The sequence below is a fragment of the Argentina silus genome (assembly GCF_951799395.1).
Source record: "Argentina silus genome assembly, chromosome: 3".
In the NCBI taxonomy this organism is placed as follows: Eukaryota; Metazoa; Chordata; class Actinopteri; order Argentiniformes; family Argentinidae; genus Argentina; species Argentina silus.
The window spans coordinates 24,702,105-24,726,638 of record NC_139657.1 but is presented as its reverse complement, the minus strand read 5'-3'; the positions used below and the strand labels follow the sequence as shown (position 1 = coordinate 24,726,638).

Here is a 24,534-nt window from a genome sequence, read left to right as displayed (position 1 = left end):
TGAAATCCGACCAGCTGTATGACTGTTTCCTCCTTTTTCTACATCCACTCAGCTGAAACAATTGTGCAAAGCAAAGCGGTGACAGAGGAAGGGATGGAGGAGGGAGAGGAGGAAGAGAACAGGGGGAGAGAGGATGTGGATGACATGGGCTTGTGTTGGATGGAGACCTGTTGCGCAGCACTGGAGCTCCACGCTGCTGATTCCACAGTACAGGCGAGTCCCAGGGAACTCATGCTGTACATTTCTTCCATGGCTTTCGCTTCCATGGCTTTCGCTCATCTTGTTGCTCCTTATCTTTGTCCATAATTCTCTTCCCCAACCCTCTCCTCTCCTTAGGAGGCTGCGTGTTGGGCCATCCACAGCCTGTTACTACATGGCAGCGGACCGCACCATTCAATGTTAGAGCAGGATGGAAGGTAGATACTGTTCAACAAAAGCATATGGAAGTCATTCATATGAGTTAGTGTAGCATTAGCTTTCTATGTGATTGTATGCCTTAGCATAGCATTAGCTATACTTTTGATATTGTGTTTGACTGTAGCTGTGTGTTCCTTAGAACACCTGTCCACAGACAGGTCATGGCTGCCATGCTGCTCCACTCCACCTCTGCTGGTGTGTTCCAGGCTGCTGCCTGTGCCATGGGCATGCTCATTACCCGCAACAGTGAGTTAGACCCTGACTCCTGCTTATTTCACTGTTATTACACCTCAGTAGTCTGTAATTACATACAGGGTTAGACCCCCCCCGACTCCTGCTTATTACACTGTTACAAACAATCTGTAATTATACTCATTACCATTTATATGTTTTCTCAGTGGATTATGAATATCTAGCCCCTACTCTTGCAATCAAGATTTTGGGCCATGCTGGGTTTTGTCTCAAATCCAATATGGCAGCTAAAATCCAATATGGCTGCCATACTACCATTGAATTAAGGCGTAGTCATCTATAAATGTAAAAGATATATGATACAATACCATTTTCAGAGTTGTTATACCTTTGCCGGTATAGAATGAGGTCTTTGCACATTGTCAGAAAAATATCTTTCTTAATGTTACTTACAAGGGTGCTGCACTTCAATTCAAAGTAATAACTGAAAGATGAAAGAAAACAGGATGCACTCCAAAATAGGTTGAACTTATATTTATTTTTGATTTAATCATAAAGTAACAAAAACAGAAAGTGAGCCAGTGCTCAACATTTCGACCAGTAGCCATTTTCCTTACTGGGACACACTAGGCCTATATCAATAGGTTTATTGCCGGTCGCATTTGTAACCAAATCATTTGCTTGTGCAAATATTTTGTCTTCGCCTATGGCAGAAATGTAGAAAACAAATGGGCAGCAGGTAGCCTAGAGGTTCGAGAGGCACACACCCAAACCTGTTTCTACACACGTTCCACTTTGAGTCACAAATGTGGCGAGAGAATGTTTACAACATAGTTATAACAACTGCTATCCTGGTTTTGCATCTGAAGGTAAAATGCAAGCTCTACTGTTGTCCAACGGCCTGCACGTCAACATGGTGGAGATGATGAAGAGACACTCCTCGTCTCCTGAGGTCTTGGGGAGCGCCTGTAAGCTGCTCCACATGCTCTTCAAGGGAAGGTAGGAAGTGGTCTTTGTCAGATCTGGTTTCAAATAGTATTTGAAATTATTTGAAATTCTTATTTGCATGAGCATGTTCCCTGATATACCCTGTAGATCGGCCAGTCTGGATGAATTGAACATGGCCATGGGGCAGATCCTCAAGGCTATGAAGGCTCATAACTTCGAACCAGTCGTCCAACTAGAGGCAATGAGAGCCAGCCTGGTCTTCCTCTGTCCAGGTAACAGACAGTTCTACTGAGCAAGACATGCACTGCTTTGGTGAGACATTAACAGCCTCTATAGCAAGACGTTTCCCATAAAACAAGAATTTATTATAGTTGTTTAAAAACATCTGTGTCTGTGTGTGTCTGTGTGTGTGTGTGTCTGTGTGTCTGTGTGTCTGTGTGTCTGTGTGTCTGTGTCTGTGTCTGTGTGTGTCTGTATGTGTGTGTGTGTCTGTATGTGTGTGTGTGTCTGTGTGTGTGTGTGTGTGTGTGTGTGTGTGTCCGTGTGTCCGTGTGTCCGTGAGCAGACAGGAGTTTGCGGGAGAATGGTGTGTCAGTGGCAGATCCAGACACAGTGGACATGTCTCTGAGGGTGGTAAAGAACCAGTGTGTGGTGGAGGGAGCTCATACTGTCTACTTGGAGGCTCTCAACAGAGTAAGACAAACTGCTTGTTCAATAATGTTTCTGGTTTTGGTATTTGGCATTTGTAGTCCATTACAGTTAGGTCTCATATATCATTGGCACCCCTGTGAGTAGCTTGCATCCCTGCCCTGACAGCATATTATTGTTATGTTTTCATATTTGTGATAAAATTGCGTAATGCAAGTTGTGCTCACCATCATTGTTCTACAAATGAATTTGGTTTGGATTTGGATTTGTCATTACGATCTGTAGTTCATTAGATGGTATTCATTTCATTTGTTTGTTAATTTATCACTCAGATATATATCTGCTTGTGCCACTGTTTTGTTTGTTATGTAGTTTATTAGCAGTTCAGCGATTCAGGAATGCGGCCTCAGGGTTCTCTCTGCCCTGGCTGACTGCTCTGGTGCAGTGGACCTGCTCTGCCAACAGGGGGCAATAGACACTGTGCTACACACACTACAGATGTTCCCTAGGGAACGAGGTGAGACTACTATTACAATGTCAGCCTTTATATATCTCTCACTGAGCCACTTATGTTATCCATATGATAAATTGATTTAGCTAGGTTATAAATGATGATTATATTACCGTTGCATTATATTATAACATGATTCTTTATCTATTTGGTTTACATGTTTACTGTCTATAGGCCTAGAGTACTAATACGTGCAGTCATGTATGTTCTTATTGAATGTAATCTTAGTTTTTGATTCCTGACTCCAATAGAAATACACTACTGGGGTCTAAACCTTCTCTACTACCTTGTGTCAAAGAAGAAGCTGTCCAGAATGATTGTTCCTGTTCTAGCCTCTGTTCTCGTCACTTCTCTCCTGCAGTACAGAAAGGACCCAGAGATGCTATTAAAGGTTACTGAGTTGAATTTTCATTAAAGGTGTAATCTGAAATTCAAACAACAACAAAGCGGGCTCCCCGCCACATTTAAGGTACAGCTGAGGGATCGGGCTGGAGAAATGTAACCACTCTCAATTTCATAGACAGAGCTATGGATGCAAGGACTTGACGATCCATTAAATCATAATTATAGATCAATCAAACAGTGGAGTAAAGCAAGCTTATATTTTGGGTTCTGATCAGGTAAGAAGGTTTATCTAAGCTCATGAGGCATTTATAAATTATATTCTTCAATAATCAATGGCTATATATCATTAATTCTATATTCTTATATATCATCAAGTCCAAAAATGGATGTACCAATTACAGATTGCCCCTTTAATGTCGTGTTGTGTTGTTTTTTGTTGTGATCTTCATAGTGTGACGTCACCAATGAATTTGTATCACCCAATCTTGGTTTTATTTGCCTTGGACATAGTGTTTCTCATGTTGAATAGGCAGACAACTGGTGTGTTGATGGTTGGCCCACAGGGTTTCCAGGTGGCTCTTAGGATGCTGGATGCCTGCTCAGGGGCAGCTGGTGAGCTGCAGAGGGAAGGCTTTGACAGACAGATCTTTCAGCAGCTAAGAGAAGGCCCACCAGACCAATACAACAGCCTGGTGAGTGTGTGAGTGAGTGAGTGTGTGAGTGAGTGAGCAAGCGTGCTATGACTGCTGTTTCTCACATACTTCTTTATATCCTCTATCCCCTCACTCCTTCCCTCTCTTTCACTATTTCTTACTTTTAATCTCTCCCCCATTCTTAGTCTTTCTCTCAGTGATTTGTTTTCATTAAAAACAATGACATTCTCTTCCCTCTCCCCCTCTGTCAGCTACATAAGGCAGGCTGCCTGGCCTTGTCTAGGATGTCGGCTGATGCTGAGCTGAGGTACAATATGCTGGTGAAAGCTTGCGAGGATGGGGATGTGCTCATGGCCGAGTGTCTCATCCAGCTAGGAGCTGACATCAACAGGAAGACCAAGACAGAGTCCCTCATATACCAGGTGAGCACAGCAGAAAACATTGGTTACTTTGGTGGGGTTTGAGTGTTGTTATCGTCTGACTGGATGCGTTTTGAGTATGTGAGTGGTATGTGAGTGTTATAGGGCTGTCCCAGACTAAACAAAATCTTGGTCGACTGACAGTGCTCAGTTTTTTCGACTTACTGATTAGTCAACATTTGTACCACTCTGCTTACAATTACTGTAACAACACTCACTTGCTAGGCAACAGGCTGGCTTGCATTACTGTATAGCTAAAACCAAGCTATCACATTTATTAGCTGAACTGTAAACACAGCCAGCTAGCTAGATATACCTTACACATTTTCTAACAAAATATTAACCACTCCAGTGTGTGTGTCACTGAGGCAAATGAAACTCACTATTCAACATTCCCAAAGAGAGTCACTTAACTTTGCCTTTGTCTGAATGAGTTTACAATGGCCATTTGGTCCATCGGGGGAAGGGATCAAAGGAAGGGTGGTCAGGTTTGGTTTGTCCGTCTTCATGTGTACAGTGTGTGTGTGTTTGTGTGTTTACCAGGTTTGTGAGACAGGGGGGCCTCTGGAGCTGGTAGAGCTCCTGCTCAGCCGCGGGGTACACGAGCAGCACTTGCGTAGCGCTCTTGGGGCCAGCGTGCGTCGGGGGGACAGCCCCGCTGTCATCCAGCTGCTAGGGCGTCTGGGCCTGGACCTTAACAACAGTGCCCTCTGTCTGGGGGGCTTCAGGCTTGGCCAGGTTGATGCTGCCTGGCTCAGCCCTCTCCTGTCAGAGCGCAGCAGGGCGCCCAGTCTACGCACTAACAACAGTGAGTGTCTTATGAAAGCATTGATTTAATTACTTTGTTTGTGCCGTTTATTTTCGTGTTGAAAGATTAATCTATGAACAGTAAGTCTCTCTTTTCCTCGATATGTTATGTTTGTCAGAACCCAGTCTTTGCAAAATAACTAATGAGTTTTGCCTCCATTGGCTTAAGCAGTTGTCGTTCTTCTGTCTCTCACCTATCGCTTCAAGTGGTTCGCGGCTCGTGCTGTGGCTAGCCTACTACTGCCCTCTAGATAGGATCCAGACAAATGACAGATTTGTTTCTCTCACCGTACACTATACAACATGAGAGACACATTTGACAGAAGTACCGAAAGTCACAACAACTGTAGTATTGTACTGTTTGAAAAACGAAGTCTTGAAAATGTACAGAAGTGTCGGTAAACCGTGTAACACTGGTTCTTCTACGGTTTTGACTCATTAAGCATTATAACCGTGGCACATGACAACACCATTACAACGTAACTCCATGACAGCATAGCACCATTTTAGATGCTTTCATATTTGAAGCTTAGTTGAAGGTAAATTAATTTCATGCATCATAAGTACCAGTTTGTGATGCACACCTACATGTAGAGATGTGTATCTGATAAAAGCCTTGTACTACAGGCTGATGATGTGTGCTCTTTTTGCAGGTAAAGGTGTATGTCTGGCCCGGTATGTGCAGTCCTTCCAGAGGAATAAGAGCACCCCAGGTCCTCCAACTCCAAGGTCATTAGCTGACCCCTGTTTGACCTCTGGCTACATGTCAGATGAGAGCGATGACTCCAGCTTCATGTCCCTGGAGGATAGCCTGGTCTTCACCAATGAAGACATGGAGAGTGACGGTGAGACTTTTGACCAGTTATTACAAGGTAATAACTGATTTATTACCAGGGAATTCCTTGCTTGTGGACCAAATATGCCACTCGTGGTAAAAAATATGATGAGTTTAGCATTGACTAGGTCAATGTCATGTAATCACTAGATTTGATTTATTTTCTCAGTCTTATTTCTCTCAAAGTATTGACAAGAGGTAGAGGTTCCTTTGGGAAATAGTTTGCTTATTTGCCACCTCTTTTTGTACAGGAAGTGATTCACTCTCATTGGTGCTCAAGTCTCCTAATGGTTCGTCAGAGGAGTGGAGAGCGGGGTCTTTCAAGAGAAAGCAGGAGCGTCGCACACATGCCAGCTCAGAGGTGCAACATCCTTACAACCAAACAGAGCATGCTCTTTTTTGAGTGTTTCCGAGGGAGTGGTGTTCAGTACATTCACATGAATTCAAACAAAGTTAACTTTCACTCTTTTTTTGTCTGTTTGTCTTTCTGTCTCTTTATCCCCAGGGAGGACAGGCAGAGGTTGAACTCAATGAACCCCTACAGAGGAGATATGGCAGGACAGTCCCTAACCAAAAAGGTCTGTTTCATGACAGTATACACACTTGCTTCAGGTGTCATGAAGCTGCTTAAAAATGTCCCTGTGTCATCCACACATTATTTCTCTGATGCTGGGTAAAGAAAAGCTTTATGTCTTATGCATAATATATATGACTGCACACTAATTTATGCTCCCAAAAAATGACATTTGATATTCAAGTAAGCATAACTCATCTTATTTACTGTAATACATTGTCATAAAAAAAACATTACAATGTCATTTGAAATTTGTTTGCAAGTAAAGTCTTGACCAAATGTAGGTATCTACTCTCTCAAATGTAGGTATCTACTCTCCAGTGTTGGGGTCAGTGGATAGCTCTACCCCCCTGGGCGGGGACAGAGAGAGAATCCGACTGCTGGACCTGTCAGGGAACGAGCTGGACTCTTTGTCGTGTCTGATGGACAAGGGATCTGTTCAACAGCAGCTTCCGTACCTGTTCCGCTTAGATTTGAGCCAGAACAGCCTATCAGACTTCCCATCTGCACTGTGTAAGGTAATGGTCATTATAAAACAACCCATATTAGATAATTGTGTTTGTCAGGCCATCTTCATACTCGACTGAAAGGGCAGTGAATATGGGGTGTCTATGTGTCTCAATACCACATTAGCATGCTGAGCTAAAGCCTAGGAATTAGCTCTAGCAGATAGTACAGCTCTTCAGATCTCAGGCAAGCGTTCTTCTCCTAACCACCTCAGCTACACAAACATGAAAAATGTTTTTCGACAAATGTTTTTTTTTTTTTAACATCAGAGCTTGAAGAGTTTGACTCGCCTAGATCTCCAAGGCAACCAGCTGCATTCTTTGCCGGCCGAACTCCTGGCCCTGCCCTCACTGAGCACCCTCAACGTGTCCCGCAACTGTGTCGGCCCGCTTCTGACACTCGACCCCACTGTGACCTGCCCGTCATTACGACAACTCAACCTGTCCTTCAACCACATCACTACCTTCCCCCACCAGCTGGGTAGAGCCATGGACCAACTGGAGGAGCTGTCTCTGGAGGGGTATGCTGGGAAATTAATTTTTTTAATCCTGTTCCACTCATTGATTTTACTTGAGTGGTTGACTTATGGAAACTATACAGCATTGTACAAGAGATAGGTAACAAGAGTTGTACTGTGCGTTTTGTTGACGTTTTGGTGTCGTAACTTATTGTGATAGTGGCATCATAATGACACATGTCATAGCAATTTACAGGCCAGTCAGAATTATGACATACAATTGCTTACCATGAATGTTAATCACTGCATCTGAAGCATGACTAAAACACTTGATCTGTTCCCTTTTTTGCTTTCTATTTTTCAGGAATAGAATGAGTGAGCTGTGTAGCCCTCTGTGTCTTCCGAAGATGAAACACCTGGATGTGAGTAAGAACAGTGTGGAGAGCATCTCCACTGACTTCTTATCTGGCTGCCCCAAACTGGAGACCTTAAGCGCTTCCATCAACAAGCTCAGTAAGTACAATATCTCTGCTGCTATAACTTGATGACATGGTAAATAACAATAATATTATTATTATTGATTGATAGTTTTAATCAATCCTCACATTAAAATGTGCAACGATATGTATGAAAATATCCATGCTGCTCTTCTCCCTCTTTCTTAGGTTCTCTTTCTCACCTACCCTCAAAGATAACAACGCTGAAACTATCGAATAACAGTTTCAGTTACATTCCTGAAGCCATATTTGATCTTCCAAAGTAAGTGTGATGGTTTGATGAAGGTGCAAACGTAGTCACTAAGAAATAAAATGTTTAAAATTGTTACCATACCTGGAGCTCATTCATCAGATATGTTTTTAGATCCAAACTTGTAGGCGGTTTTTGAGGAGGCAAATGTTTCTTTTCTTTAAGAAGCTTTCCTTTCCATTTCACCCCCAGTTTGCGGTCATTGGACATGAGGACCAATGACATCACGGTCCTACCAGGCCCTGGTATCTGGGCGTCCGTTAACCTTCAGGAGCTGATGTTCGGTCAGAACCGCATTGGAGTGTTAGACCTGAGTGGACCCGTCTATAAATGGGCCAGACTGGAGAAACTCCACCTTTGTGACAACAAGCTCACAGAGGTAGCCAACCCTTAAGGCCACTATGTAATGACATCTGTTGGATTGATATAAGTATACACTTACTCTCTTTATTAGGAACACCTTTATTAGCAGAACATTATTAGGAACACCTGTTGCGTGCTGCTACCGGGAGCCAGTGAAGGGTGCAAAGGAGGAGAATTTGACATGGGAGAATTTGGGGAGATTGAACACCAGACGGGTAAAAATTAAACCTATATATTTATCTGTGGTCTTGATAGCCTATTGAACCTTGTTTCAGATCCCTCCTCAGATCGGCCTGTTGGAGGAGTTGACTTCTCTGGACGTGAGCCGAAATGTTGGCTTGCGCTCTTTCCCTGACGAGATGGGCAAACTGGGTCGGTTGTGGGACCTGCCACTGGACGGCCTGCGGCTCCATCTAGACCTCAAGCACATCGGCAACAAGACCAAAGACATAGTCAGGTGAATATCTTCATAGGACAGTAGAGTGTACTGTAAGGCCTTAGTGACTGGTCAAGTGGGTTAGGCACCTGTAGCGCTTAAATCCAGGTTGAACATACCATCAACAGAGTCCTTACTTAAGAAATGTGAACATGCGGGAAAGTTTTGGCTGTGTGCATGTCTCTCAAATCAACCCTAAATGTGTGTAGCCTTGATTAGCCCCCAAAGCAAACATATTAATCCAACTTGATCTGTCCGTCAGAAAATTCCAGATGTACATTTTCTTTTACTGATTTAAATTTACCATTTTCCAGAATGTCCACACTCTTCCAAAATGTTAATCCCAATCCCAATCCCAAAAGACTAATTCCACCTTCCTTCCTCCAGGTTCCTGCAGCAGCGTCTGAAGAAGGCGGTGCCGTACTACCGGATGAAGCTGATCGTGGTTGGGAATGCTGGTAGTGGGAAGACCGAGCTGATCCGCCAACTGATGAAAGTTAAGCGTTCCCAGTGCCAGACGGAGCAACCGAACGTGGGGATTGATGTGAAGGACTGGGCCATCCGGGACCGGGACAAGAATAAAAACATGGTGCTGAACGTGTGGGACTTCTCAGGTCAGCATTACTCCAACTGAATCACTTGACAGTTTATGACGATTAATAACATACGTGTAGGCAATGACTTTTAAAACTAGTGGTTAGATTGTTCGCTGCAGCACAATCAAATCATACAGATGATGAACAGTCAAATTATAGTGACAGTTTTAGTAGTGATATGTTCATGACATATATATAACATGTTTATAAGTGCACAATACTGTTGATAATGGTCTAGGTGGTTGGTTTGGTTTGGATCTTCTGATCTTTAGGGCTGGAGGTGACTGATCTGGGTTTGGGTCTTTTGGTTTTTTATCATAGATCAATCAATATAAAAAAAACTAGAGAGAGCACTGACAGGCTGTCTCCATTTTTAAGTTGTCAACTGGGTGGGACTTGCTTGGTCTTCTTCTCAAAATGGGTTAATCTGTAGATTGTAAAAGGCTTTAAGTCAGCAGCCTGTCAGCGGCATGCAAGCCAAGGCTCGTTCACGTACTCTGATGCATGCGTATAGGATGTGCGTGTATCTGCAAAAAATGCTTCAACTGTCATTTCTGGGATATAAAAAAATAATCGGTCACCGGGACACTAAATGGAAAAATAGGAAATAATAGAAACAGAAATCACAGTCTAAAACAGTCAGATGGAGTACAAAGTACTGGGTTTCTAATAAGGAAACATGCTTTTTGGCACCAGCCACTGCTGTTCTCCACTTGGCTACATGATATAGCCAGCTTCAAAATCTCTTTGCAGGATTGCTCCCCTGAGTGGACACTCCGGCAGGCAGTGACTGTTAGAAGAGATTCCCTGTCATGGCACTTCCATGCAGTCAGTTTATTTAGGGGAGTGTGACCTCTAGGGTTTATAGTGTAGATGTAACTCTGGTCTTGGTCTTCAGAGCTGTCTCTCACTCCATCTGCTCTCTCCTCAGGTGGGGAGGAGTTCAGTGGCTCTCACCCCCACTTCCTGACCCCCCGGGCCCTCTACCTGGTGGTGTATGACCTCAGCAAGGGAGCCACCCAGGTGGAAGCTCTCAAACCCTTGCTCTTTAACATCAAAGTGAGTCTCAGTAGAAACACACAATACACTCAAATAAAAACATAGTATTTATTGCATACCTATAGGCTTAGCTGAAAAGGGCATTTATATCAGCAACAATGATTTGAAGCACATTTTCTTGTCTCCATTTTAGTTTTCCCATAACTGTGCCTCAGTATCCCTCTACTGTATTTATGTCTCTATGGTTTCTCCTCTACTGTATTTGACTCTTTCTGTGCTGTGTGTAGGCGGCAGCTCCTCTGTCCCCAGTCATCCTGGTGGGTACCCACGCAGACGTGAGTGAAGAGCTCCACCTGCAGGCCTGCGTGTGTAAGATCAGAGAGGAGCTGCTCAACCACCAGGGCTTCCCCGCCATCCGTGACTATCACATGGTGTCTGTCTGTGAGGACTCGGACACCATCACCAAGCTACGCAAGGCCATCAGCAGGGAGATCACCAGCTTCAAGGTAACCATGGCAACATGGGGCATCTGGTGAGTGGTGGAGTATTGAAGAAATGGTAGAAATATAATAAATTCATAACATTATGAATTTGGTGCAGTTTTTTTAGGCAGACAGGCATACCTGCAAATCCTTTATCATAGCATTGTAATGGTAGTCTACTTTTTATTACCGTCATTTTATGTCAGTTGCTTGTACTGCACATTACAAGTACCTTTTGTGACCCAGCCCCACCACCTGTGATGATGACAAATTATGCTCAACTTTAAACCACAGTTCTAAGAAATAGGAGTGCATTCCTCTCACCTTCTGTGCCTCTCTCTCTTTGTCTCCTAGATCCAGGGCCAGCCGGTGATGGGCCAGCTGGTCCCAGACAGCTATGTGGAGCTGGAGAGGAGGGTGCTCCAGGAGAGGAGCAGAGTGCCCCCTGAGTTCCCTGTATTAAGGCACCACACCCTGCTGCAGCTCATCCAGGAGAGCCAGCTCCAGCTGGAGGAGGCAGAGCTGCCCCACGCCATCTACTTCCTCAGCGAGGCCGGTCAGTGTGTGTGTGTGTGTGTGTGTGTGTGTGTGTGTGTGTGTGTGTATATATGTGTGTGTGTGTGTGTTTGCATTTATGGTAGGCTGTTTGTTTTAATTCGTGCTTTACTGCTATTAGGTGTCCTTCTGCACTTTGACGACCCAGCCCTCCAGCTCAGAGAACTATACTTCATCAACCCACAGTGGCTTTGCAACATCATCTCACAGGTAGTAAAGAAGACGACACACACACACACACACACACACACAAACACATGCACACACAGGGGGCGTACATTCACCATCTTCCTCTTTCTGTCTGTGTAGAAACTAACCCTGAAGAGCTCAGGGTATTGGGAGCACCCTAAAGGAGTGGTCCAGCGCTCCGTAGTAGAAAGGTTCCTGTTTGAGACTAAGTGTTTCCCCAAGAGTCATCTGACCCAGTACTTTAAATTGCTGGAGAAGTTCCAGATGGTCCTTCCCTTTGGAGAGGACCAGCTCCTAGTGCCAAACAGGTAAGAGACACAACTTGGCTTATCTCAAACTTGGTTTGAGATAAAGAATTTCATAGGACGCCATGTTGGCACTAAATGTTTGAAGTCAATGACTGTATGTTCTAGTAAGATTCCAGTAAGAAAATTGTTCTGCCATGACAGTATAGACCCAAAATGGCAGAGAGTTTGAAGAACTCTGTACTGTGTACATACATATGGCTCTTCCTAACTGTGATGTGCTGTCCCCTCAGTCTTTCCAAACACAGGCCGGTGATCGAGCTGCCCCACTGTGAGAACTCTGAGGTGATTGTACGTCTGTATGAGATGCCCTACTTCCCCATGGGCTACTGGTCCCGCCAGATCAACCGCCTGCTGGAGGTCTCTTCATACATGCTCTGTGGCAGAGGTACTGATAAGATACAGTACTTATCCACTGAGAGTAATAATAAATTCAGTCAATGAATGATTATATAAATGAAAAAGGTTTGGAGATACAGCATGCTTGCTTCAGAGGTCAAAACCCATGCTTGCTTCACAGAAGTGCTTCACATTTCTGAACTAATCGTGTCTGTCTTGTTGTAAGCATTACATGAGGACCATTCTGTTGCAGAGAGAGAGTGTGGACCCAGTATTTTGTGACTTTTTCCCCCCATCAGACAAAGTCTTGAGGCCTAACCGTATCTACTGGAGGAGGGGCATCTACTTGAGCTGGTCTCCTGAGGCCTACTGTTTGGTGGAGGCTGCAGCTGTAGAGCACAACCCTGCAAGCTTCGTCAAGATTACTGTGCCCTGCTCACGCAAAGGTATAGGACAGCACCATTTAAGAGACATCATTTTGGTTTCTGATGTTCCATTTGCGTTTCGAATGACAATCAGGTCATGTTCTGCTACGTTGGGTAATGGCCACCCCAGATCATGCTCTGAACATGTCCTTACTGGACAATGGCGATCGTGATGACAATGACTATAGATGTTGATGATGATGATGATGGTGATAATGAAGAGTTATAGTTAGCTTTGACCCCCCTCCCCAGGTCGTGTGTTGCTGGGTCAGGTTGTGGATCACATTGACTCTCTCCTGGAGGAGTGGTTCCCCGGCCTCCTCACCACCGACATCCACGGCAATGGGGAGACCTTGCTGAAGAAGTGGGCTCTGTACAGCTTTGAGGACGGACAGGAGTGGAGCAAGATGCTGCTAGAGGACCTCTACACCCACATAGACAAGGGTATGCCTGTTTTACATTGGTTTGACTCATTGCAAATTTAGTATTAGAAAATGGTTGTTGCTCTTAAAGTGATTGAAGGAGATATTTAGCATAGTTTCTGCCTATAGTTATGAAATAAGCGCTCATGAGCAAAAACAGGTCCCCAGCGCGAGTGTCGTCTGTGCATGTTGATGCATGTATGTGGGGATTCATTGAGCCCAAACCATTGGCCAAACTAGAAAGTGAAAGCAAAAACGGTTGCCTACAGCTTCATAATATTGACGCTGATAAACAGGGATTCCGTAGCTGAATTCAATTCATAGATTATATTTGTACGAACTAAACATTTACCATATGTGCCCAAAAAAAAATACAGACATGCTCGCGAAGATCGCTTTCAATCTCTTTAAAATGGGTGAAAATCGCATGCCATTCCATGTGTGCTACTCACTCAGAAGTACAGCTACTTATGTACAGATATACATAACAATTCACATACATACATGAAAAAAAAAGGTTCTATCCAGAATCAAAAAGAGTTCTGAGGGTTGTCCCTGTAAGAGAACCCTTTGAACCCTTTTGAGGTCATGTAGAACTCTTTTTGATTACATGTAGAACCCTTGGGTTTTTTCAGCTGTCAGTGTTCTCCTCTAGACTGTGTCTTGGTGAACCCAGAGGACCCTCGCTCTACGGTGCCCATCTCTCAGGTCGCCCCAGACCTGGTTCTGAGTGACCAGCCTGCTGGGACCATACTGGACAGTGAAGAGCTGGAAGTTGACCTCTCCAAGGAAAACTTACTGGGTCAGTGTGCCATTCAGGTTTGGGTCTGGTTGGACATTTTGACACACTTGATAATAACTTGAATGAAATAATTTAATTAAAACTTGATAATGTTACATTTATTACTTTTTTATAACTAGAGTACTGACTCCATGTTGTTGTTGTTTGCATGAAGGAGACGGTGGTTTTGGGTCTGTCTATCGAGGAGTCTATAAAAACGAAGAAGTGGCGGTGAAGATTTTCAACAAGCACGCATCTGACCTATATATCCACAGACTTCTACGACAGGTAACCTTGATAATGCAGCTTTATATGCTAATGTAATCTTGATCATGACATTTCTGTAACAACATCTGCTAACGCAGCACAACCTTTCTGTATTCAAAGACAGCTCTTTTTTGCCCTGGAGAGCTACACAGTGTACAAGCTTTTTATCCAGCCTAGAGCACAACCTGATTCACAAATCAACTTTATCTATAGATGACTCAAGTGTGTTAGTGCCACTGTAGATTGGGGCCTGTACACCTTATGCTGTTGCTCTCCAGGTTGACTGAGGTTGGTAGCCCTCTGTATAGCCGGTTACTGTAACCTTATCTCTCCCCTCTTCTCCAGGAGTTGGCGGTGTTGGGCCGCCTCCACCACCCCAGCCTGGTGAGCCTGCTGGCGGCCGGCTCGGCCCCCCACGTTCTGGTGATGGAGCTGGCACCACGAGGGTCCCTGGACTCCCTCTTTGAACACGAGAACGGTAGCCTCAACTGCAAACTCCAGCACAGGATAGCCTTGCAGGTGGCCGACGGCCTCAGGTATGCTCTCAATACACACACGCAAACGTCAGTTGTTATTATGACTGCTGATGACAAAGTATGTCATCATACAAGTCAAATTCAAGTTCTGTTTATTTGTCATTGCATTGAAGACAAGTACACAATGCTACAAAATGCTTTGGGCAGAATAGCTCTCAACAACCACAACAACAACAGTAGCACGTAATAAAGATAGTATGCTCATAAAAACAACAACAATAATAATATAAAGTAATATAGGAGGAGAGTGTCAATTCAACAGTCTAATGGTCTTGGGGTAAAAGCTGTTTAGAAATCTGTTGATCCGGGACTGGATGCTCCGATACTGTCTGCCAGATGGAAGGAGAGAGAACAGGGCGTGACTCGGCAGGCTGTTGTCCTTGATGCTCTTCCTAGCCTTCCTCTTACATCTCTCGAGTAGATTGCTCGGACAGCTGGGAGTTCACGGCCCGTGATGGACTGGGCTGTTTTCACCACTATCTGCAGAGCTTTATGTTTGTTGGCAGTGCAGCTGCCATACGAGGCGGTGATGCAACCGGACAGCATGCTCTCAATGGTGCACCTGTAAAAGTTGCCTAAGACATGCCTAATTTCCCTAGCCACTTGAGGGGAAAAACAGATGCTGACGTGCCAACTTGATCACTATGTGGGTGTGAAGTGACTTCCTATTTACAGGTCCACTCAGTAAGCTTAAAACCCATAATACTGTACACAAGTTTGTATTTCCATGTAGGACCAACATTGTGAATCCTAGTTCAGACATCATGCATTGTGCACCATGGTTTCACTCACTTCACCTGTTGGTGTGTTGGTCAGATACCTCCACTCCTCCATGATCATCTACCGGGACCTGAAGCCTCACAACATCCTCCTCTTCAACCTGAAGACGGACTCTGAGATCATCGCTAAGATCACAGACTACGGCATCGCCCAGTACTGCTGCAGCATGGGGGTCAGGAGCTCAGAGGGCACACCAGGTGAGGGTCTCTTCATCCAGTAAATGTAAATTGGTGCAGTGAATGATGAATATAGACCTACAAAAATGTAGTCTGCCTTCCTTGACAACAAGGGAAACTTGGTTTGTAAAAGCAGTTCCTTTATTATCAAAACCAGATGCAGCATTGAGGCCTTCATCAAGGTGCTAAACATCAACTTATTTACCTGTGTCCATTTAAGCAAAGCTGGCTGTCTAGATAATGTGTACCTTTCCCTCTTGTTAATGTGTGTGCTGACACGTTGGAGCTTTTCAATGGATTAATAAAGTTATGTCCATTTTACAGGTTTTCGAGCCCCTGAGGTTGCCCGGGGCAACGTGATCTACAACCAGCAGGCAGACATATTCTCCTTTGGCCTGCTGCTGTACGACCTCCTGACCTGCGGTGAGCGCATCTTCGACGGCATGAAGTTCCCCAGCGACTTTGACGAGATCGCCGTGCAAGGGAAGCTGCCAGGTAACAACGTTATTCCTATGTATCCAAAAGGTTTTAGCTCTATGCTGGTCTTATTGGTAGTGAATAGATGCACTGATCAGATACAGAGCATCACTATCAGGCCGATATCGAGAATTTGTACATCCAATGTTGAAAAACATAGCAATGCAGTACTGGGAAGCTTATTTCAATGTTTTCTAAGCTAAAGGCTTCATCCTCTCTACAGATCCAGTGAAGCACTACGGCTGCTCCCCGTGGCCAGGGTTTGAGGGCCTGATGAAGGACTGCATGAGGGAGAGTCCCCAGGACAGACCCACCTCTGCACAGGTAACAAGAGGCTGTGGTAAAGAGATGGATCAACCTATTTTCATGTTTAGGTGAAATGTCATCTTACCCTGAGTTGCCATAGGCCAGTAGTGACATCTTCTCCGGTTCTCCGTTCTCCACTTTTGCTACCGCAGCACCTAAACATGAAAAAACATTTTACGTTACATTTTTTACAGTTAGCAGGCGCTTTAATCGAAAGTGACTTACAACAGGTACATTTGTCTAAAGTAAGTGAATCATCTATACATCAGTCATCATAAGCAAACATCTATGCTCGGACCAGGTGCCATTTGCAGTCACAATCCTAGAAGAAGGAAGGATTACTTTTTTTTACAATTATTTTTTATTTTATTTTTATTAACAGTAGAGGAACTGTACAGAGGGGTAATGGTTGGTGAAGAGGTATTTAGAAGGGACTGTCAAAAAGGCTGAACCATTTATTTATTTCTGTTGGTAATTTACTGACTGCATATACAGTGCCCTCCATAAGTATTGGAAAGTAAGGAAGCATTTTGTCTTCTTTTAGCTCTATACTCCCAACAGTTTGGATTTAAAATCAAACAATTACTACAGAGTAGAGATTCTTAGCTTTAATTCAATTCTTTCTCAGATTGGTTTCACCATTTAGAAAGTACCACATTTCTTAAACATACTCCCCCTATTTCAGGGCTCCACAAGTATTGGAAAAAATTATATTATCCAAATAAAGCACTAAATCTGGACATTGACTTGGCCACTCTCGAACTTTCCACTTTTGGCCCTGAAAAACTCCCTAATTGCCATTGCATGTTTTGGGGTCATTGTCTTGCTGTATGATGAAGCACCATCCAGTGAGATTGGAAGCATTTGCTCGTACTTCAGTAGACAAGATGTTTCTGTACACTACAGAATTCATTTTGCTACTGCCATCAGCAGTTACATCATCAATGAAGACAAGTGAGCCAGTTCCAGTGGCACCCATACATGCCCAAGCCAGAACACCCCCTCCACCATATTTCACAGATAAGGTAGTATGCTGGGGATTTTGGGCAGTTCCTTTTTTCTTTTTCTTTTTTTACCCTTTACACTTGCCTTTGTGTGTACTTCAGGTGTTTGACTGTCTGAACTCTGGGGAGATGCTGTGTCTGATGAGGGAGCTGACGGTCAGCAGGGCACCCAACGCTGAGTGTTTCACTGTGGGCTACAGCAGCAGTAACAGCCCAAATTCCAGTCCCAGGGCCTGGGTAGGAGGAGGCAGCAGCACACAGAGACTAGGCTGCATCACTGCTATAGATTTGGAGACTGAGAGAGTCACAACACAGGTACGATAACAAGATTTTTGCACCATAAGCTTTTACGTCATGGGCCATAATGATACTAGTGCTAACATCAAACAAGTATAAACAATGCAGCCTTTTCAGCTAGGTTGGGTGGTTACAATATACACTCACCGAACACTTTATTAGGAACACTATACTAATACTGGGTAGGGCCTCCCTTTGCTCTCAAAACAGCCTCAATTCTTCGTGGCATTGATTCCACAAGATGGAAACATTCCTTTGAGATCAGGTCCATGATGACATGATTGCGTCACGCAATTCCTGCAGATTTTTCATGTGCACTGTCAAGCTGTGAATTTCCTGTTCTACTACATTCCAAAGATGTTCTATGGATTCAGATCCGGTGACTGGGAAAGGCCACTGAAGAACACTGAACTCATTGCCATGTTCATGAAACCAGTTTGAGACGACTTTTGCTTTGTGACAGAAGAGTGCATTATCATGCTTGAAGTAGCCATTAGAAGATGGGTAAATTGTGACCATGAAGGGATGCACATGGTCAGCAACAATACTCAAATAGGCTGTGGCATTCAAGCGATGGCTGATTGGTATTAACAGGCCCAAAGTGTGCCAAGAAAACATTCCCCACACCATTACACCACCTCCACCATGAGAAGGTGTACAGGTGTTCTTAATAAAGTGCTCAGTGAGTGTAGATACTGCCAGCTCATCTACATATCTCATAATAGATCTTCACATGTCAATAATAAGTATTGAACAGGTATTGTAATAATACTGTTACGCACCCCGGCCCAGGTCTAGGGGATGGGTGAGGCACATAAACATAGGACACACCCAGACAGTTACAATGGAGTGAGAACAGTGAAAAACAATGACAAGGAGACAAGGTGAACAGTGTAATGAAGATTTATTGTACCAAGGAGAGAAGGGGGTCCCTAAACTAAAACTAACCTATACCTAAGAATGCCGCTAGACACAGTCCAGCACCAACACTCTAAGCTAACCGAAAACACAACAGACTGCACCTGCCCCCAACTAACTAGTGTATATAGACGTAACCTACGTGCATAAATGTATACCCATGGGCTGCTCTCACCTATACCACTTCTCTCCCGTAACCAGAATGAAAATACAATGGATGAATTATGAAGGAATGAGGTCTGAACAGAGAATTGTCACAATGACTTTACACAAACACGCTCTGAACAGACAGACAGAAACAAAAGGATCTCGTGAGGGGAGGTAGTACAGGGTTTAAATATGACGGGGCCGTCCTCTGATTGGCTATGGAAGTGATGAGGAATGAGGTGCAGCTAAACCAAATTGATTGTCACAATGCCTGAGAAGGATGGAGATAGGTAAAGGGACGGAAACATAACAGAACACAAGGCACAACCAAAACATTTGTAACAAATACATACTCACATACTTGCTTCTCTCAACAGACAGATTGCATGCAGGTTTATAAGCCCATATTCCTCACTGCTTATGAGAATTTCCTCCTCTCCGCAACAGAATATTGACACCAGTCCCGTCTTATGCCTGGTGACCGTTCAAGTCCCAGGAGAGGCCTGTGATTGGCTGGTGGCAGGTACTCAGTCAGGGGCACTGGTGGTCATCAACACTCAGGACATGTCATCATGGCATCACCTGCAGAGTGTCACTGACGCGGTGACATCACTGTTCTTCCACACACACCCCCAATGCAGGTAAGGCAGGGTAGGACGTCTGGGCACATATATGGATGGACACTACTTTCGATTTTTGGTCTATAGTAATGAATTATGAATTTATTCAGTGTTAGTAGTACATTACTGGGAACAGTCATGGTATTAACTTCTGGCATTAATCCTTTGGATTTCATTTCAGTCAAAGAAAGAATTACTTGTTAGTCGGGACAGCGGATGGAACTCTTACTGTCTATGAGGACTCAGTGCTTCAGGTATCGCAGGTTCTTCAAAATTATACCTAACGCTTTGGATGAGTGCAAAATGGTGTGCTTTTTAAAAATGAATAGTTCTTGTAGATGCTGTACTGCTTAGGACCATAGACATTTATTGAAGTCTACATTATCATCTCTTCATTAGCATAATGACAGGTTAAATACTTTGTGTTTTCTCATTTCATATAAAGCAGGAGAATGGCCAGCCAGTGAAGACGCTCACCGTCGGAAATGTCAACACCCCCCTGATGTGTCTGGGCCAATCAGGTCATTCATTGGACAAAAGCACTGTGTGGGCTGGCTGTGGAACCAGAATCCTCTCCTTTACCGCCGACTACAACGTCTGGAAGACCATCAACACTAAACCCAATCACCTCTTCCAGTGAGTATACCCAATGTCCTCTACTAAGAAGTGTACACTAACAAGGCACCCTACCTGTAAGTGAACTGACCAACATTAATTTGAATGGGCATATGAAAATTATGGAGATGATTCTACGATAATCACAGTAACAGAAATAGAAATACAAGTATTTTATCCAAGTGTAGCTGGATTCAATCTCATGTGTGCGTGCTTTTTACAGGCAGCAGCATGCGGTGAGCAGCGAGGCGTGTGTGTCTCGTGTAGTGGTAGAAAAACATGTGTACCTGAGTAAGGCTGGAGGACAGAGCGTTGAGGTGTGGGACAAAAAGAGTGAGAGGATGATCGACTGCATCGACTGCGCCCAGTTACTCAGGTCAGCAACCACACACACACACACAAACACTGTTGAAGTGGAATCTATAAAAAAAAACATACGCACACACACACACATAACAAGATATTACTCTACATAGCATCACAATAAAATACAGTACACCCTCACTGTAGAAACACAACAACAACTAAAGCTAACTTTGGTATCTATCCACAGACATGGCTCCAGCCGGAGGCCCAGGAAGAATAGGTCCAGCTCTGAGATGCCCCAGGAAGCTGCTCCTACCTGGGCTAGTGTCAAGGCCCTCCTGGTGCAGCATGGAGCCACCTTGTGGATCGGCACCTGTGGAGGCCACCTCCTCCTGGTGGAGCTCTCCAACCGCCAGCTGCTGCAGGTCATCAGTCCCCACTGCCGATCCATCCGCAGCATGGCCTGTGTGCTCATCGGTAGGCACTGTGTGTGTGTGTCTGTCTGTCAAATCAAGGGGGGGTATGATATCTGGAACTTGGTGTGTGTGTGTGTGTGTGTGTGTGTGTGTGTGTGTGTGTGTGTGTGTGTGTGTGTGTGTGTGTGACAAAAAATGTCCCAGTAGAAATACTTGATATCGTTAAAAGAAATAATTAGAACCTGAAGTGTCTGTCAAAAATAGTTTTATTTGGCCAGATAGAATACAAAGTTTATAATGGGTTTCAATGGGGAAAACAATTAGATTGCAGTACTATTTAGCCACTGGGGTATCTAGTCCCTTTCACCCTAAGCTGGTGCCACAGGTGTGTTTCTGATACTGATGTCTGGCAGTCAGTGTATACAGTATGTATCTATTTGTGTTAGAGATTCACCGATCCGATACTAGACATAAAAACGGTCTCCTGTCTCTTTTTGGCTTTCTTATCTCTGACTTTTTTTTTTCTGTCTGGTTTGATCTATTTCCTCTCACTTCTACAATTCAGTTTCATCTGTCTGAAATACTGTATCTGTCTGTCTCCATTTCCTGTCTGTCTGTCTGTCTTCCTGTTTTTGTTATTTTTTTACTTCAAAGAAACACTAAACCGTAAGGATGTGGTCCTGGTATTGGGAAGAAGACTCCCAGAGGTCAAGAATCTATGTGGTAAGCAATGCATAATGAGGACAAAGAAATTCTAAAGAAAGTAAACATGAAGATGTCAATCTAAATGAGATATTGAGAGTACCATGTCTGTATCTCCTTTGCGTGTGTGTGTGTGATGTGTGTGTGCGTGGTGTGTGTATACTCTCTCAGACGACGAATCGGTGCTGATGGTGTGGAACAGCGCTCTGCCTCTTGAGGTCAGAGACTTGAACAAGCACTGTGAGATGAGAGAAGAGATTGCAGCCAAGATGAAAGAGGAGCTCCACGACTGAACCCACAGCTTTGTATGGATACCCCACCCTGTCCCTTATTAATATTCACCATAACAATGACAACAATAGTATAGTAACCATAACCGCAGTATGATAGCAACACCATAACGAGAATGTGAGTAATTATACTTATACTTATACCACCTACCATATCCATGTTAATGCTGCCGTAGGCCCATACTGCAGCCATCTTTAGCTATGTGCTTTGAGGTAATGTTGCCTAAAATCTTATAATTAGGAAATTAAATGCCTGTTCAATTGGATTTAAATCTGAATATTGACTAGGCCAGTCGAGACCTTCCACCTTTTTTTGGCTCTGAAAAATATCTAGTTGTTACTGTATGATGAAGTACCATCCAATGAATTTGGAGGCATTTGCTTGCACTCGAGCAGACAAGATGTTTCTATACACTTCAGAATATATTCTGCTGCTGCCGTCTGCAGTTACAATCATCAATTAAGACAAGTTAGTAAGTTCTAATGGCAGCTATACACTCACACAACACTTTATTAGGAACACCTATACACCTTCTCATGGTGGAGGTGGTGTAATGGTGTGGAGAATGTTTTCTTGGCACGCTTTGCGCCCGTTAATACCAATCAATCATCGCTTGAATGCCACAGCCTATTTGAGTATTGTTGCTGACCATGTGCATCCCTTCATGGCCACAATTTACCCATGTTGTAATGGCTACTTCCAGCATGATAATACACCATGTCACAAAGGAAAAGTGATCTCAAACTGGTTTCATGAACATGACAATGAGTTCAATGTTCTTCAGTGGCCTTCCCAGTCAACGGCTCTGAATCCAATAGAACACCTTTGGGATGTGGTAGAACGGGAGATTCACAGCTTGAAAGTGCACCTGAAATATCTGCAGGAATTACGTGATGCAATCATGTCATCATGGATGACACGAAGAATTGAGGCTGTTTTGAGAGCAAAGGGAGGCCCTTTGTGTGTGTTTTTTTTCTGTTTAATTATGTTCTGTTTAATGATGTTGATTTTGGCAAGCCTAAGGGTTTGGCTATGTTTCAGCCTAATAATGACTTCCTTGACAATCATTGACAATCTTTGGTCCTGATGTTGACACCAATAGCAAACTCCAAAGGCACATGCAAAGCCTAGAATCAATGCTAGACATTGACTGAGTATGCCTGCACAAATGATGTGACGGAACACACCTGACTTACCAGAAACACCTGTCAAGCCAATTGTCCCATTACTTTTGGGTACCCTAAAATAGGGGGACTGCATAAACGTTGTTGTAATTTCTGAATGGTGAAACCAATATGTACACAAATAACATCAAATACAAGCTGACAATCTCTACTTTAACCTCATAGTGATTATAGAAAACATGCTTCAATGGCCCACTACTTATGCAGGGCACTGTATGTATTGTTATAATTTGGATTATTAATGCCAATCTTTACTTTTTATTTTCACAGAATGTACATTGAAAAGGGACGGAAGATTCAGTGGACTGTTATGTGTCTGCATCGCACATATAAGGAGAAGGTTTACCTCATTGTCTTATAGCCATACCTTCCACTGCACTGACCCAAAGAGCAAGGCCTGATTTTGACAGTGTATCATGTTTAAAATAATGTTGTGTTCCCAGATTATTTTGAATTGAAGCACTCCGGTGGCTTTGAATTTCTTTCCTTTTTTTTTTTTAAAAGGGATTAAGATAGCTGAATTTGTAATATTGTTAAGTCCCAGAGTTTTTCCTGACCAATACATGTTTTCAGGAAAAACTCCTGGCCCTTAAATAAATGTATGTTTACTTGTGATATGCCACTACAAAAAACTGGACAATTTGTGTGACAATTTGAGTTCTCAACTCTTAATGGCCATATTTTATTATTTATTTAAATGTGTGTTTGTTTACCAATGAGTCCATTCAATCCTGTCTAGTGGATGTACTTCTTTGTCTTTTATTAAGATGCCCATGTGAGGTGGGATTTTACGTCACATAATGAATGTTTCCATGATGCAGCAAATGTAAATTCAGTAAATTCTGTTTTATGACTTGTACCTGATGTTTGTCTGTTTTGTTTGACAAAGTAGTGATGTATATTTGTAATGAGTAGATGCGTAAAGGGATAGTTCAGGGTTTCGACCTCATTTTCCACTTACTTGTTGTGGAAAATGTAGTCTCATCCAGACACTTTCGGTCATATTTCCATTCTTGAGCTTCCTTCGGCGAGCTCCAGGTTAGCCATACCGGTGTACATGAATAGGATCACCTGTACGCTATACGTATGATTACTTTAAAACATCTCCACAAGAAATGTTACAGCAATCGCATATCTTTGTGGGCTACACACGCATGTCGAAATCAATTTGTTATTTCCATTATTACAAGCGTATATTATTCAAACTGAGAATACTTCGTGTTTTGTCCTATGTTTGGAACTAATTTGCGCACCGGAGTGTGCAACTTATTGCACACGTGAGCTGAACGACACGGACAATGTAATTCGATGGAAGTAGCTAGTCCATTCTAAGGCACAATGACCGATAATTTTCTATAAAAACAATATTTTATTTTATTTAACCAGGTAAGACCCATTGCGGTTAGAAAGTAGGAGATCTGGCAAGAAGGCAAAACATGGAGGTACGGCGTGTACATAAAATGTTACAAAATAAAAGACAAGTGTTGGCAGTTTGCGTGGAGACGCTTTCAAAGCCGTTTTATGTGCTTTTGCTATCATA

General features: G+C 43.4%; 1 protein-coding gene across 3 annotated transcripts in view; it reads left to right on the top strand.

Moving 5' to 3' along the window:
* Window positions 1-23,853, top strand: part of lrrk2 (leucine-rich repeat kinase 2) — a 29,811-nt gene extending 5,958 nt beyond the window's left edge. Inside the window, exons 9-52 of one of the 3 annotated variants that reach the window (XM_083667160.1) lie at window positions 53-213; window positions 337-416; window positions 557-663; window positions 1,479-1,608; window positions 1,705-1,829; window positions 2,123-2,250; window positions 2,578-2,722; window positions 2,968-3,107; window positions 3,625-3,753; window positions 3,966-4,136; window positions 4,677-4,941; window positions 5,594-5,785; window positions 6,027-6,136; window positions 6,281-6,353; window positions 6,656-6,867; window positions 7,126-7,376; window positions 7,678-7,826; window positions 7,979-8,072; window positions 8,253-8,439; window positions 8,699-8,880; window positions 9,247-9,473; window positions 10,387-10,514; window positions 10,742-10,960; window positions 11,291-11,492; window positions 11,613-11,701; window positions 11,801-11,988; window positions 12,219-12,373; window positions 12,624-12,770; window positions 13,002-13,193; window positions 13,827-13,973; window positions 14,128-14,240; window positions 14,565-14,755; window positions 15,572-15,732; window positions 16,036-16,206; window positions 16,412-16,512; window positions 17,601-17,813; window positions 19,308-19,501; window positions 19,662-19,734; window positions 19,926-20,116; window positions 20,319-20,471; window positions 20,649-20,878; window positions 21,472-21,540; window positions 21,691-21,824; window positions 23,265-23,853. In XM_083667160.1, coding sequence (XP_083523286.1) covers window positions 53-213; window positions 337-416; window positions 557-663; window positions 1,479-1,608; window positions 1,705-1,829; window positions 2,123-2,250; window positions 2,578-2,722; window positions 2,968-3,107; window positions 3,625-3,753; window positions 3,966-4,136; window positions 4,677-4,941; window positions 5,594-5,785; window positions 6,027-6,136; window positions 6,281-6,353; window positions 6,656-6,867; window positions 7,126-7,376; window positions 7,678-7,826; window positions 7,979-8,072; window positions 8,253-8,439; window positions 8,699-8,880; window positions 9,247-9,473; window positions 10,387-10,514; window positions 10,742-10,960; window positions 11,291-11,492; window positions 11,613-11,701; window positions 11,801-11,988; window positions 12,219-12,373; window positions 12,624-12,770; window positions 13,002-13,193; window positions 13,827-13,973; window positions 14,128-14,240; window positions 14,565-14,755; window positions 15,572-15,732; window positions 16,036-16,206; window positions 16,412-16,512; window positions 17,601-17,813; window positions 19,308-19,501; window positions 19,662-19,734; window positions 19,926-20,116; window positions 20,319-20,471; window positions 20,649-20,878; window positions 21,472-21,540; window positions 21,691-21,812 — 6,707 coding nt within the window. In that variant the 3' untranslated portion in view covers window positions 21,813-21,824; window positions 23,265-23,853. Of the gene's footprint in view, window positions 1-52; window positions 214-336; window positions 417-556; window positions 664-1,478; window positions 1,609-1,704; window positions 1,870-2,122; window positions 2,251-2,577; window positions 2,723-2,967; window positions 3,108-3,624; window positions 3,754-3,965; window positions 4,137-4,676; window positions 4,942-5,593; window positions 5,813-6,026; window positions 6,137-6,280; window positions 6,354-6,655; window positions 6,868-7,125; window positions 7,377-7,677; window positions 7,827-7,978; window positions 8,073-8,252; window positions 8,440-8,698; window positions 8,881-9,246; window positions 9,474-10,386; window positions 10,515-10,741; window positions 10,961-11,290; window positions 11,493-11,612; window positions 11,702-11,800; window positions 11,989-12,218; window positions 12,374-12,623; window positions 12,771-13,001; window positions 13,194-13,826; window positions 13,974-14,127; window positions 14,241-14,564; window positions 14,756-15,571; window positions 15,733-16,035; window positions 16,207-16,411; window positions 16,513-17,600; window positions 17,814-19,307; window positions 19,502-19,661; window positions 19,735-19,925; window positions 20,117-20,318; window positions 20,472-20,648; window positions 20,879-21,471; window positions 21,541-21,690; window positions 21,825-23,264 lie in introns of those variants that run through there. The other 2 variants (XM_083667158.1, XM_083667159.1) reach the window with 2 other exon arrangements.
* The last annotated feature ends 681 nt before the right edge of the window (window positions 23,854-24,534 follow it).